Genomic DNA, 20,513 nt, shown 5'->3' with positions numbered 1-20,513 from the left:
ACTCTTACTTATAGTTATTGAGCAGTTACTATTTGCCAAGCACTGTCCTCAGTGTTTAAAGTGTAATAATTTGGCCGGACGTGGTGGCTCATGCCTGTAATCCTGGCACTTTGGGAGGCCGAGGCGGGCGGATCACGACGTCAGGGGATTGAGACCATCCTGGCTAACACGGTGAAACCCCGTCTTTACTACAAATACAAAAAATTAGTTGGGCGTGGTGGCGGGCACCTGTAGTCCCAGCTACTTGGGAGGCTGAGGCAGGAGAATGGCGTGAACCCGGGAGGTGAAGTTTGCAGTGAGCCAAGATCGCGCTACTGCACTCCAGCCTGGGCAACAAAGCGAGACTCCGTCTCAAAAAATAAATAAATAAATAAATAATAAAGTGTAATAATTTAAGTCTTACAAACTGTATGAGATAGCTGTTACTTTTATATTACAAACGAGGAAATTGAGGCACAAGGAAGTTAAATAATAATTTCTTTTTTTGTTTTTTGAGACGGAGTCTTGCTCTGTGGCCCGGGCTGGAGTGCAGTGGCCGGATCTCAGCTCACTGCAAGCTCCGTCTCCCAGGTTTACGCCATTCTCCTGCCTCAGCCTCCCGTGTAGCTGGGACTACAGACGCTTGCCACCACGCCCAGCTAGTTTTTTTGTATTTTTTAGTAGAGACGGGGTTTCACCATGTTAGCCAGGATGGCCTCGATCTCCTGACCTCGTGATCCGCCCGTCTCGGCCTCCCAAAGTACTGAGATTACAGGCTTGAGCTACCGCGCCCGGCCAGGAAGTTAAATAATAACTTGTGCACAGTTGCTTAGTTTTAAGCGGCAATGCTGGAGCCTAGTTTACCTACACTCCTAACCACTATATACTACTGCACCTCCAATAAGTGACACTGCTAGGATTTAAACCCAGATGTATTTAACTGATAATCTGTATTCTTTCTCCTTTATTATTCTCTGTCAAAGTGGCTGGACACTGTCTAGAAGTCCAAGAACAAGATGTTGGCCAACATGCTTCCTTCTTACATCTCTGTTCTTGACTTATAGATGGCTGCCCCTCATACGGTCGGTCAGTCTTTGGTCTGTGTATGGTCTGTGTCTGCATCTTTATGAACACTGGTCATACTTCTTTAGGGGCCACCTGAAGAAATCCTCCTCCTTTTTTTGTGTGTGTATGTAAGACAGAGTCTCACTCTGTCACCCAGGCTGGAATGCAGTGGCACCATCAGCTCATTGCAACCTCTGTGTCGTGAATTCAAGTGATTTCTCGTGCCTCAGCCTCCTGGATAGCTGGAATTACAGGCGTGTGCCACCACATCCGGCTACATTTTGTATTTTCAGTAGAGATGGGGTTTCACCATGTTGCCCAGGCTGGTCTTGAACTCCTGACCTTAAGTGATCTGCCCGCCTCGGCCTCCCAAAGTGCTGGGATTACAGGCGTGAGCTACCACACCTGGCCAAGAAAACCCTTTTAATTACCTTTTTAAAGGCCCTGTCTTCAAATATGGCCACAATCTGAAGTATTCGGGTTAGGGCTTCAACATAAAATTTTGGGGTGACACAATTCAGTGTGTACGAAATCTTTGGTCTCTTTCAAATATAGATTTGTGATTCGAAGACTTCAGATGTATGAAATTATCAGCAAGATTATTCAGGAATTGTTCATGTGCAGCCTTTCTGCTTTTTAGCACAATGAGATTTCTAATACATAATTGAAGGCCTCACAACTGAAATATATTTGTTTTCTACCATGAATCTCTATATTTTTCCAAATACGGTATTTCCAGCGTTTTCCCCGTAACAAAATGACCTTTTCCTCTATTCTTAACTAAATGCTGTTATAGTTAAGGATCATAAACATTGTGTGGCACATGATTCTGTTTCCTTGCTCTGTCTGCTGAACTGTGTGCACATAGCACCCAGATCTTGGTTTCTAAATACTGTTCTCCACTAAAGGAACTAGGGTTCTGTCTTGTTTTATGTGTAAATAATTATGTCATATGCCAGATAATGAGAGTTTTGCTTACCCTTTCTCATCACTGGGACTTATTTTTTTCTTCACTTATTACATTGGTTAGGATCTGTAGTACCATGCTGAGTAGAATCAGTGAGAGCCAATGCCCTTGCCTTGACCTTAGGGGAAGAGAATTTGTTTTACCATTAGGCATGATGTTAGCTAGATTTTTTTTTAGTTATCTTTTATTAGTTTGTGAAAGTTCTATTCCATTCCTATTTGTGAAGTGTTTTTATTATGTTGTTGAGTTTTGTTAAAGGCTTTTTGGCTTCAGATCCTCTTTTATTTATTTGTTTGTTTGTTTGTTTGTTTGTTTGTTTGTTTGAGGTGGAGTCTGATTCTCTTGCCCAGGCTGGAGTACAGTGGTGTGATCTCAGCCCACCACAACCTCCACCTCCCGGGTTCAAGCAGTTCTCCTGCCTTGGCCTCCCAAGTAACTGGGGTTACAGGCACGTGGCACCATGCCCGGCTAATTGTGTTTTTAATAGAGATGGGGTTTTACCATGTTGACCAGGCTGGTCTTGAACTCCTGACTTCAAGTGATCTACTCACCTTGGCCTTCCAAAGTGCCGGCATAACAGATGTGAGCCACTGTGGCAGGCCCCTCTTATTCTTTTAATGTAGAGTAGTACATAAAATTTTTTTTAATGGAAAATCATAACTTGGAGTTGATTTACTGGGGATTTTTTTAAAAATAATTTTTATGTCTGTATTCATGGAGGATCTTGTTCTGTAGTTTTGTCTTGATTTGTAATGTTTTTAAATTTTGGGATTAAGATTAAGCTGGTGCCATAAAACAAGTTGAGGACTGTTCCTCCTCTTTTCTGAAAGCTTGTGTTTGATTGGTATTATTTCATTCTTAAATATTTGGCAGAATTCACTGGTGAATTGTGGAGTGGGATTTCTAAAATGTAACTGGAATTTGTGGGATATCTTTTACTGTAATTTAGTTTCTCTAACATAGATCAGATTATTTAACTTTTCTCTTTCTTGTTTGTTTTAGTCATACATGTTTTCAAGGAATTTAGGTTGTTGATTTATTTGACATCATATTTTGTCGGTACTTATTAATTTAATACTGTCTATAGGATTTGTAATGGTACTCCTCTTTTCATTCCTGATCTAGATAATTTATTATTGATCTTTATTTTGGTGAGTCTTGCTTGGGTTTATCAATTTCATTATTTGTTCAAAGGGATTTTTAATATTAACTGTTGATTCTGTTTAATTGATTTCCACTATTTTCAATATTTTCTGTTTTCAGTCTGATTTTTACTTTTGTAGCTTCTAGAAATGAGAGCTTAAATCAGATATGAGTAAAATTTTTCTGTAAACATTTCAAGTAAGAAATATTTTAGGCTTTGTGGACAATACTGTCTCTGCTGCAGCTACTATTCAACTGCCACTGTAGACAGCTACATAAATGAATGAACATGGCTTTGGACACTGGTACAGTAGTTCCCCCTATCTTTGGCTTTGCTTTCCGTAGTTTTAGTTACCTGTGGTCACCAGCGTCTGAAAATATTAAATGGAAAATTTCAGAAATAATTAATAAGTTTTAAATTAGACACCTTTCTGAGTAGCATGGTAAAATCTTGCATCATTCCTGCTCCATCCCAACTGGGACATTAATCATCCCTTTGCCCAAGTATCCATATGTATATGCTGTACTCCTGTTAGTCACTTAGTAGCTTTCTTTTTTATATCAGATCAGCTGTATAGATACCAGGCTGTTTGTATTCAGTTAATCCTTATTTTACTTAATAATGGCCCCAGAGAATAAGACTAGTGATGCTGATAATTGTTCTGTTTTATTGGTAATCTCTTACTGTGTCTAATTTATAATTCAGGGTTTATCATAGGTGTGTATATATGGAGGAAAACATAGTATATATAGTGTTTGGTACTATCTGTGATTTCAGGCAACCACTGGAGGGTTTTGAAAGGTATCACATGAGCATTAAGGGAGGACTAGTTTTCGTATGCCATGAAATTTTTTTTATATATATATTTTCCTCCAACTATTTATAAGTACAAAAAAAAAGGTTTTTACTTTCTTGCCCATGTGAAACAATTAGTGTGCTGAATTTTGCCTATGGCTGTAGCTTGCTAGTTCCTTGGTTAGAACATTAATTTTACACTTTTCTTTTTTTCTAATACAGGTATTTAAAGGTATGAATTTTAAAGTACTCCTTTCTCTGTATGCCATACATTTTGATACATTATTTTTTATTATTTTATTTTTCTTGTGATTTGTTTTGACCCATGGATTATTCATTTTGATTCAAGAATATTAATATACTCTGTATAATTTGATTTCTTGGGTAATTTTTGGTACTTACTAGCATGTAGTCTATCTTGTTGAATGTTCTATATGTATTTGGGAATATATGTGTATTTTGGAGTTGTTCAGTGCAGTATTCTATAAATATCAATTAGATCCAATTGGTTGATAATATTCTAATTTTCTATATCTTCTTTTAAAGTGAAAGCAAGTTTATTAAGGAAGTAAAGAAACAAAAGAATGGCAACTGCATAATTGTCTTATTTATTTAATGTGCTTGTTTTATTGGTTATTAAGAGAAGAATGTTAAAATCACCTATTTTTATGCATTTGTCTACTTCGCTTACCTGTCAATATTTGCTTCATGTATGTTGAAGCTTCATGTATTTATAATTGTATGACTTGTTAACATTGTGATATGTCTCATTCTCTCTAGTAATATCAGTCTTGAAGTTTATTTTATTTTATTTTATTTTATTTATTTATTTATTTATTTTTTTGAGGCGGAGTCTCGCTGTGTGGCCCGGACTGGAGTGCAGTGGCCGGATCTCAGCTCACTGCAAGCTCCGCCTCCTGGGTTCACGCCATTCTCCTGCCTCAGCCTCCGGAGTAGCTGGGACTATAGGCGCCCGCCACCTCGCCCGGCTAGTTTTTTTTGTATTTTTTTTAGTAGAGACGGGGTTTCACCGGGTTAGTCAGGATGGTCTTGATCTCCTGACCTTGTGATCCGCCCATCTCGGCCTCCCAAAGTGCTGGGATTACAGGCTTGAGCCACTGCGCCCGGCTTACTTTTTATTTTTTTTGAGACAGAGTCTCGCTTGCCGCCCAGGCTGGAGGTGCAGTGGTGCGATCTTGGCGCACTGCAAGCTCCGCCTCCCGGGTTCAGGCCATTCTCCTGCCTCAGCCTTCAGAGTAGCTGGGAATACAGGCGCCCACCACCATGCCCGGCTAATTTTTTGTTTTTTTTTTTTTTTTAATTAGAGACAGGGTTTCACCATGTTAGCCAGGATGGTCTCGATCTCCTGACCTTGTGATCTGCCCGCCTCGGCCTCCCTAAGTGCTGGGATTACAGGCGTGAGCCACTGTGCCTGGCCTTGAAGTTTATTTTAATATTGATAGAGCCAGACAGTTTTCTTACTTAGTATTTGCATGATATATCTTTTTCCAGCCTTTATAAAACCTGTGTACATATATATTTACGTTGGCTTTTTTTTTTTTTAAAGGCAGAGTCTCGCTCTGTCGCCCTCACTGGAGTGCAGTTGTGCAATCTTGGCTCACTGCAACCTCCGCCTCCTGGATTCGAGCAATTCTACCTCAGCCTCCCTAGTAGCTGGGATTACAGGCGCCTGCCACCACACCCAGCTAATTTTTATGTTTTTAGTAGAGACAGTGTTTTACCATGTTGGCCAGACTGGTCTTGAACTCCTGACTGTAGACTATCCACCTGCCTTGGCCTCCTAAAGCGCTGGGATTATAGGCATGAGCCACTGTGCCCGACCTACATTGGCATATTTTGTCTTTTTATATTTAATGTAATTATTAATATGTTTGAGTTTAAAGTCTTCTATCTTACTGTGTATTCTGGATTTGTCCCATCTTTTGTTTCTCTTTTCTTTTCCTGTCATTTGGGTGAACTATCTATTTTTTAGAATTTTATTTATCCTCCTATATTGACTTCTCAATAAACAACCTTAAACCCAATAAAATACACCTGTTCAAAATGTATGTTTTCTTGAATTCTGACAGTTATGCACATGACCAAAAAGTATCCTTATTTTATATCCAACATCACCTGAGACAACCACTGATCTTTCTGTCATTATAGATAGAGTTTCATAGGATTATAATCAGTGTATCTTGCTTCCTTCACACACACAACATACAGTTTTTGGTTTCTTCTGCGTTACCACATGTATCTATAGTTTATTCCTTCCCCTCTGCTCCCGGAGTAGTATTCCTGTGTGTGAGTCTACCACAATTTGTCTATTTAAGTTGTTTCTGTTTTTTGGCTATTATAAATAAAGTTACAGATATTGGGATAAATAAGATAGATATTGCTGGATCATAAGATGTATGCTTAACTTCTTTGTAGCAGCTTTATTGAGATATAATTTACATACCCAGAAAATTAACCCATTTTTTTGGAATGTAGAAGCTTTTATTTACTTATTGTTTTTTGATATAAAAAGCTGTATTCACTTAATGTATACAGCTCTATGAGTTTGGGGATAAGTATATTCCTGTGAAACCATCAGCATCATCAAGGCCATAAACGTATCTGTCACCTACCAGAGTTTACCCTGCTCCTTTATTATTATGATCTACTGTCTTAGAAAACTTTAAATATATAATATAGTAAAGTATAGGCACAGCATTATGTTGTATAGTAGTATAATTCATTCATTCATTTAAAGTATACATTCAGTAGCTTTTAGTACATGCACAGAATTGTGCAACCATTGCCTCAACTTTAAAATATTTTCATCACCCTCAGAAGAGACCTAGTTCCTAAATTCCCCGTTCCTCTCTAGCCCTAAGCAGTCACTAATCTGCTTCCTGTCTCTATGGATTTCACTGTATTTTGGACATTTCATGTAAATGAAACCATAGTCTATTATGTCTGGCTTCTTTCACTTAGCATGTTTTCAAAGTGCATCCATGGTGTGTTTGTTCTCAGGATCTCCTGGGGCTGTGTCCTAGGACATTGAATAAAAATTTTAAAAAAGGCCGGGCGCGGTGGCTCAAGCCTGTAATCCCAGCACTTTGGGAGGCCGAGACAGGCGGATCACAAGGTCAGGAGATCGAGACCATCCTGGCTAACACGGTGAAACCCCGTCTCTACTAAAGAATACAAAAAACTAGCCGGGCGAGGTGGCGGGCGCCTGTAGTCCCAGCTACTCGGGAGGCTGAGGCAGGAGAATGGCGTAAACCTGGGAGGCGGAGCTTGCAGTGAGCTGAGATCCAGCCATTGCACTCCAGCCTGGGCGACAGAGCGAGACTCTGTCTCAAAAGAAAAAAGAAAAAACAAAGTACATCCATGTTGTGGCATGTATTAATTATATCAATATTTCCTTTTTATTGCCAAGTAATACTCTGTTGTATGGCTATACCACAATTTGATTATCCATTTATCAATTAATGAACATTTGGGTTGTTTTCATATTTTGACTATATGAAGAATGCTGTGAACATTCATGTATACATTTTTGTATGGACATCTATTTTCGATTGTCTTGGGTAGGAGCTTGAATTGCTGGATTATACGATAACTTTGTGTTTAGCTTTTTAAGGAACTGCCAGACTGTTTTCCAAAGTGGTTGCACCATTTTACAGTCCCACTAGCAAAATACGAGGATTCCAGTTGTCTTGAGGACAATCAACACTTGAAATTTTTTGTCTTTTTTATTATAGCCATCCTGGTGAGTGTGAAGCAGTATGTCGTTTCGATTTGCATTTCCCTAATGACTGATGGTATTGAACATCTTTTTAATGTGCATCTTGGCCATTTACATATCTTCTTTAGAGAAATGTCTGGTATTTTAATTTTATTATTTTTATTATTGAGTTGTAAGAGGTGTTTTTTTTTTTTTTTTTTTTTTTGGTTTGTTTGTTTTTGCATGATCTTGGTTCATTGCAACCTCTGCTTCCTGGGCTCTAGTGATACTTCCACCTCACCCTCCTGAGTAGCTGAGACTACAGGCATATTCCACTACACCCAGCTAATTCCCCCGCCCCCTTTTGGAGATAAAGTCTCACTTTGTCACCCAGGCTGGAGTGCAGTGGCGCAATCGCTGTTCACTGCAACTTCTACATCCTGTGTTCAAGCGATTCCCCTGCCTCAGCCCCCTGAGTACCTGGGATTACAGGCACGTGCCACCACGTCCAACTATTTTATTTTATGTTATGTTATGTTATGTTATTTTTTATTTTTATTTTTATTTTTGAGACAACAGTCTGGCTCTGTGGCCCAGGCTGGAGCGAGCGGCGCCATCTTGGCTCACAGCAAGCTCCGCCTCCCGGGTTCCCGCCATTCTCCTGCCTCAGCCTCCCGAGTAGCTGGGACCATAGGCGCCGCCACCACGCCTGGCTCATTTTTTGTATTTTTAATGGAGACGGGGTTTCACCATGTTGCCCAGGCTGATCTCAAATTCCTGACCTCAGGTGATCTGCCTGCCTTGGCCTTCCAAAGTGCTGGGATTACAGGTTTGAGTCACCACGCCAGACCTAATTTTTGTATTTTTGGTAGAGACAGGATTTCACCATGTTGCCCAGGCTGGTATCAAACTCCTGGGCTTAAGAGATAGGCCCTCCTTGACCTCCCACAGTGCTGGGATTACAGGTGTGAGCCACCACACCCAGCCAAAAGTTCTTGATATAATCTAGATACAAGTCCCTTTTCAGAGATATGCAGATGTTTTCATCTGTTCTGTGGACCCCTTCTGAAACACAGAACTTTTAAATTTTGATGAAGTCCACTTTGTTTATTTTTTATTTTGTTGCTTGTGCCTTTGGTGTTATATCTGAGAAACTATTGGCAAAATCAAGGTGACAAAGATTTATCCCTAGATTTTCTTATATGAGTTTTATACTTTTAGCTCTTTGATACATTTGAGTTAATGTTTATAGATGGTGTGAGGTGAGGAGTCATCTTCATTATTTTGCATGTTCATTTTCATTAAGTCCCAACACCATTTGTTGAAGACACTTTTTAACTTTTGAGAAACTGCCCAGCTGTTTCACCATCTAACATTCCATTTAGCAGTTTCAAACAGTTTCCCTTGCTTACATTCTTACCAGTATTTGATATTGTCAGTCTTTTTAATTTTAGTCTTTCTGCAGGGGTAGAGTATCTTATTGTTTTTAACTTGCATTATTTTAACTTCCATTTCCCAGGCTCAGGTGATCCTCACGCCTCAGCTAGCTGGGACTACAGGTTTGCATCACCACAACTGGTTAATTTTTGTATTTTATAAGAGATGGGGTTTCATCATGTTGCGCAGGCTAGTCTCCAACTTCTGGGCTCAGGCAGGCTACCTGCCTCGCCCTCCCAAAGTGCAGGAGTGAGCCATGTATAAAGACCTAAATTTAACAGTTTTACGGCTTCAGCAAGAACTTTCTTGAGGCTGGGTGTGGTGGCTCACGCCTGTAATCCTAGCACTTTGGGAGGCCGAGGAGGGCAGAGGATGGATTGCCTGAGCTCAGAAGTTCAAGACCAGCTTGGGCAACATGGTGAAACCCTATCTCTACTAAAATACAAAAAATTAACTGGGCATGGTGGCACACATCTGTAGTCCCTGCTACTCAGGAGGCTGAGGTGGGCGATCGCTTGAACCTGGGAGGCGGAGGTTGCAGTAAGCTGAGATCACACCACTGCCCTCCAGCCTCCAGTCTTTGTTTTAAAAAAGAAGAGAGAACTTTCTTAAGAGGAACTGGCTTTCCCAACTTGCTAAGCGTGGCAATAAAGAATACAGTGGGCCGTGCTTGGTGGCTCACGCCTGTAATTCCAGCACTTTGGGAGGCTGAGGCAGGCAGATCACCTGAGGTCAAGAGATCGAGACCAGCCTGGCCAACATAGTGAAACTCCACCTCTACTAAAAATATAAAAATTAACAAGGCATGGTGGCACATGCCTGTCATCCCAGCTACTTGGGAGGCTGAGGCAGGAGAATTGCTTCAACCTGGGAGGTGGAGGTTGCTGTGAGCCAGGATCGTGCCATTGCACTCCAGCCTGGATGACTCCATCTCAAAAAAAAAAAAAAAAGAATACAGTGACTATTGGGTTTCAGTGCCTTGATTTGTCTTTTTTTTTTATTTTTTTTTTTTGTGAGACGGAGTCTTGCTCTGTCTCCCGGGCTGGAGTGCAGTGGCGGGATCTCAGCTCACTGCAAGCTCCGCCTCCCGGGTTTACACCATTCTCCCGCCTCAGCCTCCGGAGTAGCTGGGACTACAGGCGCCCGCCACCTCACCCGGCTAGTTTTTTGTATTTTTTAGTAGAGACGGGGTTTCACCGTGTTAGCCAGGATGGTCTCGATCTCCTGACCTCGTGATCCGCCCGTCTCGGCCTCCCAAAGTGCTGGGATTACAGGCTTGAGCCACCGCGCCCGGCTTGATTTGTCTTAAGGTGCCAGTTACTATATACACCGTTGCTCTTGCATAGCTAGCACAAATGTTAACACAAGTTGTTCCAGAATGGACTGAAAGACAATCAATCAGTCAATCAATAGATTCACCACTTGTGTTTGTTACCATGCATTCACAGTAACAAAAATCTTTGATAATTAGTTGGTGTTGGTATCAAATAAATACATGCAGGCAAGATACCAAATCCGGCCACATTAATAAGGCACAGAAGTACAATTCTCTACATACTAGATAATACTTACTTTTTTATGTTTGCAGATAAATATTTCATTCAGTGGATTTAACTTAGCATTGGAAAGTGGGAGGGCATGTTTCTTTTATTGACTTTTTATCTAGCAGACTTTCAGCACTATCTACTATGCAAAGATTTCTCTCTCTGATATTGTTTACCCCTTTTCAACCAATGCAGTATGATAACTTACTCTTTAAGATTCTTCAGAGGCTTTTTCATTTTTAGTTTGAAAAACTGTAACCAGTTTTTGCTTTTAAAGAACTCATTATGTATATATTTAAAATACTAAATTCCTTTTTAAAAAACTCTGAGTGATTCTCAAATGACAGTATACTAAATTGTCACCATTTAAATATGTCTCATCTATTTAAGTATGTTTTATTACGTAAGATGTAATAAGACAACCTTATGAGGCCAAAAGGAAGATATCTTTATCATGCTTTCATTTTTTATTTACAATTGCATCTAGAGTCTCTGGAATAGATTTACTGCTTTGTGAGTCAGAGAATCCTGATATGTCAGTTTCTTATTTTTCAGCAGTGCAGCAATGGATTGAAATCACAGCTCTTCTAACCTCCCTGTTTTTATCTAATGGTTCATTATTAAGTATTAAAAAGTTACTTTTTATTATTATTATTATTTTTTGAGACGGAGTCTTTGTTCTGTCGCCCAGGCTGGAGTGCAGTGATATGATCTCGGCTCACTGCCAGCTCTGCCTCCTGGGTTCACGCCATTCTCCTGCCTCAGCCTCCCGAGAGTAGCTGGGACTGCAGGCACCTGCCACCATGCCCAGCTAATTTTTGGTATTTTTTAGTAGAGATGGTGTTTCATCGTGTTAGCCAGGATGGCCTTGATCTCCTGACCTTGTGATCCACCCACCTTGGCCTTCCAAAGTGTTGGGATTACAGGCGTAAGCCACTGTGCCCAGCCACAAATTTTATTTTAAAATATTACTAAATTCTGAAATAACTTTTATGTAAAACTTAAAATTTAGAAATAAATGTATTTTAAATAAATATATTATTGCAAAGCAAAACCAGAAGAATACTCTTCCTGTGTTTTCACATATGTGTATATATACAGTCATGTGCCACGTAATGATGTTTAGGTCAGCATGGACCACCTTATGGTCTCATAAGGTTATAATACCATATTTTTACTGTACTTTTTTCTGTGTTTAGGTACATGAGTACTTAACATTTTGTTATAATTCCCTACAGTATTAAGTACGGTAGCATGCTGAGCAGGTGGGTTGCCTAGGAGCAATAGGTGTATGGTAGACAATATCATCTTGGTTTGTGTAAGTACACGGTATGATTGTACAGTGATGGAATAGCTAAAGATTCTTTTCTCAAAACATATTCCAGTTGTTACGTGATGCATTACTTTATATAGAAAAATTTTGAAATTGCAAAATAATAATTTACTAAATCATAATGAAGTTACAGAGATTATAGCAGGTATAACTAGATAATTAGTAAGAGCACAGTAGAAGTGCCCCACACAAGGTTGGGCACCGTGGCTTACGCCTTTAATCCTGGGATTGGAAGGCTGTGGTGAAAGGATCGCTTGAGCCCAGGCTTTCGAGACCAACCTGGGCAACATAGTGAGACCTCGTCTTTTCAAAAAATTTGAAAAAACAAATTAGTTGAGTGTGGTGCTACACACCTGTTGTCCCAGCTACTTCAGAGGCTGAGGTGGGAGGATCACTTGATCCCAGGAGACAAAGGCTGCAGTGAGGTGAGATTGTGCCACTACACTGTAGCCTGAGTGACAGAGCAAGACCCTGTCTTTAATAAAAAGCGGGGGAAAGGGGGCCAGGCGCAGGTGGCTCATACCTGTGATCCCAGCACTTTGGGAGGCCAAGGTGGGTGGATCACTTGATCTCAGGAGTTCCAGACGAGCCTGAGCAACATAGCAAAACCCCGTCTCTACAAAAAAATTTTGTTTTTTGCCGGGCACGGTGGCTCATGCCTGTAATCACAGCACTTTGGGAGGCCAAGGCGGGCGGATCACGAGGTCAGGAGATCAAGACCATCCTGGCTAACATGGTGAAACCCCGTCTCTACTAAAAATACAAAACATTAGCCTGGCGTGGTGGTGGGTGCCTGTAGTCCTAGCTACTCAGGAGGCTGAGGCAGGAGAATGGCGTGAACCCAGGAGGCGTAGCTGGCAGTGAGCTAAGATTCCACCACTGTACTCCAGCCTGGATGACAGAGCGAGACTCCATCCTAAAAAAAAAAAAAAAAAAAGATTGTTTTTAATTAGCTGGACTTGGTGGTGTGTGCCTGTAGTCCCAGCTACTTGGGAGGCTAAGGTGGAAGAATGACTTGAGCCTGGGAGGTTGGGGCTGCAGTTAGCTAAGATTGAGCCATTGCACTCCAGCCTTGGTGACAGGGCAAGACCCTGTCTTTAAAAAAAAAAAAAAAGTATTTGCCAGGCACGGTGGCTCATGCCTGTAATCCCACCACTTTGAGAGGCCACAATGGGCACATCACCTGAGGTTGGGAGTTCGAGACCAGCCTGACCAACATGGAGAAACCCTGTCTCTACTAAAAATACAAAAAATTAGCTGGGCATGATGGCACTTGCCTGTAAGCCCAGCTACTTGGGAGGCTGAGGCAGGAGAATGGCTTGAACCTGGGAGGCGGAGATTGCAGTGAGCCAAGATTGTGCCATTGCACTCCAGCCTAGGCAACAAGAGCGAAACTTAGTCTAAGAAAAAAAAAGTACTTAACATAAAGACCTTTTCTATGTATTCACATATTTTCCATTATAGTGTTCACTCCTTAATGCATTTAGGATTTTATCTGGTACTGTTTATCGGATGCCTGCAGAACTTCATTTAGTATGTATCTCTCACCAATTTTCTTAGTTTAATATGTACATTTTTTGAGCACATACTCATTACATGCTATCCTTCGTTCAAATTTGTCTTAGTTCTACAGGTTCTCCATCCATTTGATGTGCTTAATGTTTATGCTTAGTCTTAGCTTCATTGTCTGAAGCTCATTTTTGTAGTGAATTCCTTGGAAAAGATTGATGGGGCTGAGTGCGGTGGCTGATGCCTGTAATCCCAGCACTTTTGGGAGCCTGAGGCTGGCAGATCACCTGAGGTCAGGAGTTTGAGACCAGCCTGGCCAATATGGTGAAACCCCGTCTCTACTGAAAAAAAGAATACAAAAATTTTCCTGGCGTGGTGGCAGGCCCCTGTAATCCCAGCTACTCTGGAGGCTGAGGCAGGAAAATCTCTTGAACCCAGGAGGTGGAAGTTGCAGTGAGCTGAGATTGTGCCACTGCACTTCAGCCTGGGCGAGAAGAGCAAAACTCTGTCTGAGAAGACAAAGACTCATGGGAACCATATTCTGAGCTTTTGCATGTTGATAACAGTGCCCTATCTGCTTAAAAATCAATTTTGCTGGATATAAAATCCTTAACTCACATTTTTTCTTGGTTACATTAAATGTTATTCTATTTTCTTTCAACATGAAAAATGTTTCTGTCAAATGTTTTATAATATAATTTTTCTTCTTTTTTTAAGTTGTTAAATTTAGAATATGTCTTACATTGAGCTGGGCGTGGTGGCTCAGGCCTGTAATCCCAGAACTTTGGGAGGCCAAGGCAGGCAGATCACTTCAGGTCAGGAGTTCAAGACCAGCCTGACCAACACGGCAAAACTCTGTCTCTACTAATAATACAAAAATTAGCTGGGTGTGGTGGCAGGCATCTGTAATCCCAGCTACTTGGGAGGCTGAGGCAGGAGAATTGCTTGAACCCAGGAGGCCGAGCCATTGACTGCACTCTAGCCTAGGTGGCAGAGTGAGACTCTGTCTCAAAAAGAAATAAAAATAATAAAACGTGTCTTGAATTGACATGCCACTCCTGGCTTTTACATTTTCTTCATTTCTTTTTATGTCTGTCTTCATTTCTTTAAAACAAACAAACAAACAAACAAAAAAACAGTTTTCTCCCTTGCCTTGTGTAGGGGCCAACAGCTATAGTCCTGGCTACTCAGGAGGCTGAGGTGGGAGGATTGCTTGATCCTGGGAATTTGAGACCATTTTGGGCAACTTAATGAGACCCTGGCTTTCAAAAGAACAAAATTTTACCCTCTTTCTTTTAAAGGTATAATCTTTGTTTACTCTCTCGGGCCCCTTGTAGTGTAGTCTTTATTTCTGAAATGATTTATAAAAAATTTTGAATGTTTTTATTCTGTCTCTTAGTTTCTGAGTTTTTCTTCCTCTGCTGTATATCTCATATTTTCTTTCCTTTTATTTTTGAGACAGGATCTTGCTCTGTTGCCCAGGTTGGAGTGCAGTGGCATGATCATGGCTCACTGCAGTCTCAAACTCCTGTGCTCAAGTGATCCTCTTGCCTCAGCCTCTTGAGTTGCTGGGACTATAGGCACATGCCACCATGATTGGCTGATTTTTAAATTTTTGTGTAGAAATGGGATCTTGCTATGTTGCCCAAGCTGATCTCAAACTCCTGGCCTCAAGTGATCCTCCTGCCTCAACCTCCCACAGTGCTAGAATTACAGGCATGAGCCTCCACACCAGCCTCATGTTTTCTTTATGTATTTTATCTGATTTTGAAATAGAAGATTATCATTTTTATCTTTTCTTTCTGTGTGTTTTTCTGACATGTGTTCTTTATAGAGGTATTATTCTGCTCCGTGTGTTTCATTATAATGGTTTTGTGTGGAATTTGATATCTACACTTTCTTGCTCATTTTTACGTGAAATTAGTTTTTCTGAATTTCCAGAAAGTTGTGTAGTTCAGGGTATCTTTTTGAACAAATTTTGTTTTTATGTAGTTTTTTAAATATTAGTGATGCTTTTTGAGTTTTGTCTTGTATTTCTACCACGTGTTTATTTGGGATTTCTCTTTCTCTCTTCTGTGCCTGCCCTACTCACATTTGATTCCACTCCCAATACTTCCCCCTGAGTATGGAAACTTGTTCTAGAAGGGGGCCATAGTTGGTCAGTTTCAAGAGTTCATAAGAGCAGACTGTTCCTGTCATTTCACCTCTAGCCATGGACCCCCTATGCTATTGGATTGGACAGCAACTCCCCAATTCCCCTCCCCCTTATTTAATTTGCTATTCTCAAATTGGCCCATTGTGGTTTCCAGTGACTACCTACTTGTTAGGTATCTGGGGCTTCTGTTGTCAGGTGTGCTGCCTCACTTGTTGCTTACTTCTGTTTTCCTTTGCACTGGTATATGTGGACATTTAGTTATTGTGCTTGTTGGTTTGTCCTCATCTGCTTGCATTTTTGAGTTTATGGGGGATATCTTGTCTTCTGGTTTTGTTGTAAATGTTGCTTATGGGTTTTTCTTGCCTCTTCAGTTCCCTGTATTTACATGGAGATTCATATATTTAAGAACACCACCTTCCCACGATTTTCCCCTTCATTACCTATCTTAGAGACAACTTTGAAAAATACAAATTTTGCACTGAGGTGGAAGGATAGCTTGAGGCTAGGAGTTTGAGACCAGCCTGGTTAACATAGCGAGACCCTGTCTCTACAAAAAATAAAAACATTAACAGGGCATGTTGGTATGTGTCTGTATTCCTAGCTGCTTCGGAGGCTGAGGCAGGAAGAATGCTTGAGCCTAGGAGTTTGAGGCTGTAGTGAGCCATGATTGTGCTACTCCACTTCAGCATGGGCGACAGAGAGAGACCCTGCCTCCTTGAAAAAAAAAAGAAAAATGCAGATTTTAGAGAAGACATTGTAGGATTATTGTATTTAGTGAAACAGCTTATATAGTATTGTAGAAACTGTCTTTCCTAGTTCCTCTTCTTCTAAAAAATCCTACCATGTTCAAAGTATACCCAAATTTTACAGTTGAATGTTTACAAAAGACTAGGATTGGGTGACAAATTGTCTTTCAGAACTGGATCATCACGCTGGGCACCATGGCTCATGCCTGTAATCCCAGCACTTTGGGAGGCTGAGGCGGGAGGATTGCTTGGCGCTGGGAGTTCAAGACCAGTCTGGACAACATAGCAAGACCCTGTCTCTACTGGGGGTAGCGGAGGAAAAGGATTGGATCATCAGGCATTTCAACGAATTATTCTGAAGAGTAGGATTTTATTGTCAGTGACTGCAGAATTTTAGTCTTGACCTTAATAGCTTCCTCTTCCATTTTAGACATGTAACCTGAAGTATTTGAATGTGTTCTCAAGTGACCGCATTATAGTCTGTTCTGCAACAATATGTGGTGCCCCTACAATATTATTTAGCTTACTCACTATTGGTAAATAGGGGTGTAGTATCAATAACATGGTGCGGGGGTATTGGTTTGTAGATGATTTTCCTCTAAACCAGACAACAAACTGAATAATTAGAGTTGAAATTGATATTCTCTTCATCAGGAAAGTAAAAAGCCTCCAGTTCAGCTGCTACACAGGCACAAGTCCTTTCACCTGTATTTTTATTTTTATTTTTTGAGATGGAGTTTCGCTCTTGTTGCCCAGACTGAAGTGCATTAGCGTTATCTCGGCTCACCACGACCTCCACCTCCCGGGTTCAAGTGATTCTCCTGCGTCAGCCTCCCAAGTGACTGGGATTACAGGCATGAGCCACCATGCCTGGCTCATTTTGTATTTTTAGTAGAGACAGGATTTCTCTATGTTGGTCAGGTTGGTCTCTAAATCCCAACCTCAGGTGATCCGCCCACTTCGGCCTCCCAAAGTACTGGGATTACAGGCTTCAACCACAGCGCCCGGCCTATTTTTATTTTTAATTAAAAGTGATAATCTGCAGCAGACATTCCCTCTCCAGAGAGGTACACCCTGGTCTAGCAGGGACTCTTCACATGTGGCGGTTTGTATTTCCTTTTGTGCCCAACTTAATAGCAGCCCTGCTAGCTTAAGCTTCACTTCTCCCATAAGCCCTGGTTTCTACTTCATTGTTTCTGGTACCCTTTATTATCCCCTGAGGTAGCATTCCAGCCCTCTTAGCTGCCTTACTTGGGTAGGGATGTCCAAGTTTTCTCTCGTGGTCCCAATCGTTATTTTAGAGATAGGGTCTCTCCCTGTTGCCCAGGCTGGCGTGCAGTGGTACAATCATAGCTCCCTGCAGCCTTGAACTCCTGGACTCCCACCTAAGTCTCCCAAGTAGCTGAGATTACAGGCGTGTGTCACCAAGCCCAGCTCCAATCATTATTTTGTTAGTGTTATGGTTACAAAGTTCCAGGGGCATGAACTAATCTGCCCCAACATACCTCTCTCCCCTTCTGGACCCATTTTTTCCATAAGCTTTGTTTCTTTTATTGTTGCAGAATACAAGGTTTTCAGGAATGTATGTATGTATTTTATAGCAGCTGTACTAGGAAATTTCAGGGGGAGGCTAGGACTTAATGTAGTTGAAACTCTGCTGTATTATTTCTGTTCTTGGAAGACTTTATAAAGAGAGCTCCTGTATTTTTTGATAATGAAGATTCCACGTTTGTGATAGGAGGCTTCCCGATCCTCATTTTAAAATACAGGAGAACAGTACATGGTCAGAATTTGAAGGATTTTATTGTGGATCACTGAGGCAGTATTGTATGCTATTGTAATTTTCACCATTTACAATGCGAGATTTTGTTTCAGAAATAATACAGCAATGTCCAACTTTTAGAAAATGTATGTTAGTGTATTTTATTAGTTGCTGTAGGGTAAAAACATTAAATACAAAAAAGTAGAGATAAGAATGTTGATTATATTTACCAATTATATATAATATATACATTTGAAGATCTAATCCTTACCAAAAGATTTCAGGTGGTCTCATTAAAACAGCAAGGAATTATGTAGGGCATTATTATAGTACTATTAGAAAGTCACTCATGTGGCCAGGTGCTGTGACTCATACCTGTAATCCTAGCACTTTGGGAGGCCTAGGCAGGCGAATCACGAGGTCAGGAGTTCGAGGCCAGCCTGACCAATATGGTGAAGCCCTGTCTCTACTAAAAATACAAAAATTAGCTGGGTGTGGTGGTGCGCACCTGTAATCCCAGCTACTCGGGAGGCTGAGGCAGAAGAATGGCTTGAACCCGGGAGGGAGACGGAGGTTGCAGTGAGGCGAGATCGTGCCTCTGCACTCCAGCCTGGGCAACAGAGTCAGACTCTGTCTCAAAAAAAAAAAGAAAAAAAAAAAAATCACTCATGTATATGACTATGACTCTAGAAAAAATTTACAAATGAGGCCTGGCACGATAGTTCACGCCTGTTAGGATTACAGAATCCTAACGCTTAGGTAGGCCTAGGCAGGTGGATCACCTGAGGTTAAGAGTTCAAGACCAGCCTGGCCAACATGGTGAAACCTCGTCTCTACTAAAAATACAAAAATTAGCCAGGCATGGTGGCAGGCGCCTGTAATCCCAGCTACTTGGGAGGCTGAGGCAGGAGAATCACCTGAACCCAGGAGGTTGAGGTTGCAGTGAGTCAAGATCATGCCACTGCACTCCAGCGTGGGCAACAGAGGAAAAACTCTGTCTCAAAAAAGAAAAAAAAAACAAACAAAATTTACAAATTAGAGAACTATATATATAAATAGAGAAACGTAAATCATCCTAATGGCTGAAAGTGTACTATTTTAGTCCATTAATACTGTAAGAATAGTATAAACTGGTCATGTGGACTTGCCCCATATAAGGCAGCAAATAGCTTTGTTAAGGGGTAGACTCTGTGCTATTTATTCTGGCAATTAAATAATTGAGGTAGGCAGTGGGGGTGTGGCAGTGCCAGGCCCCACCTTTATCCCCACCCCCTATTTTTGGGCAATATGTGACTTGCCAGCACATTCATTGGGGCTGTCTCTCCTACCCTGAATCGCTTAAAGAAATGATCTCTATTCTTTAGGACAGTTCTAAAAATGAGGGAAAGCATTTGAAGATTCAGAGCACATTGAATACTTCAATATTTTGATAGCATGGAAAACTTAATGGACCTTGGGGAAGAGATCTGAATTGTGGGGATGCTATAATTATATTTGTATATTGTAATTGCGTTCATACTCTTACAGCCCTGTGAAAATTTTTCTGTGTTTTCTACTACTATTTGGTATTACCTGTAATTGCATTTTGTTTTTCCTGGATATGAAAAGCAGAGGAAAGTATATTATACCATATTTTTTCATTTTAATATTGTAACCTATAAGGCAGAATGACTGTGCTTAGTGTGTTTTTTTTCTCTTATATCTTAAGGAAGAGAGAGAAAATCCTTCAAAACGGAGTAGAATTGAACGTGATATAGATAACAATTTGATCACGTCAACACCAAGAGCAGGAGAAAAACCTAACAAACAGATATCTCGAGTAAGACGGAAAAGTCAAGTAAATGGAGGTTTGTTAATATTTAGATACTGTTTTATTTAGGTGTAAGCAGAGATCTCACCTGACACATTTCTTACCTATTTTTAAAAATATACTTTGAGGCTGAGTGCAGTGGCTTATGCCTGTAATCCTCACATTTTGGGAGGCCGAGGTCGGCGGATCATTTGAGGCCAGTAATTTGAGACCAGCTTGGCCAACATGGCGAAACCCTGTCTCTATTAAAATTACACACAAAAAATTAGCCAGGCGTGGTGGCGCATGCCTGTAATCTCAGCTACTCAGGTGGCTGAAGGTTGAGAATCGCTGGAACCTGGGAGGCGGAGGTTGCAGTAAGCCGAGATGGTGCCACTGCACTCCAGCCTGGGTGACAGAGTGAGACTCTGTCTCAAAACAAAACTACTTTGAGTAATTTCTGCCTTAACTTTGTAATCTTTGTATTATTAGTAACATGAAGTGAAATTAAAATGTGCTAATTTGAATCTTACTTTGAATTAAAGTAAGTAAAGGTAGAGTATATGCCTT

At 40.8% G+C, this 20,513-nt stretch overlaps 1 protein-coding gene across 2 annotated transcripts in view; it reads left to right on the top strand.

Annotated features, from left to right (window-relative positions):
* Window positions 1-20,513, top strand: part of LOC111529480 (CTD small phosphatase-like protein 2) — a 110,279-nt gene that overhangs the window by 44,535 nt on the left and 45,231 nt on the right. For both annotated transcript variants that reach the window (XM_023196350.2, XM_023196353.3), the window contains exon 3: window positions 19,863-20,001. In XM_023196350.2, coding sequence (XP_023052118.1) covers window positions 19,863-20,001 — 139 coding nt within the window. The remainder of the gene's footprint in view (window positions 1-19,862; window positions 20,002-20,513) is intronic.

Source organism: Piliocolobus tephrosceles, unplaced genomic scaffold (genome assembly GCF_002776525.5).
Source record: "Piliocolobus tephrosceles isolate RC106 unplaced genomic scaffold, ASM277652v3 unscaffolded_109, whole genome shotgun sequence".
Classification (NCBI taxonomy): Eukaryota; Metazoa; Chordata; class Mammalia; order Primates; family Cercopithecidae; genus Piliocolobus; species Piliocolobus tephrosceles.
Note: the sequence above shows the minus strand (reverse complement) of the source record. Positions and strands in the feature narration are given on the sequence as shown.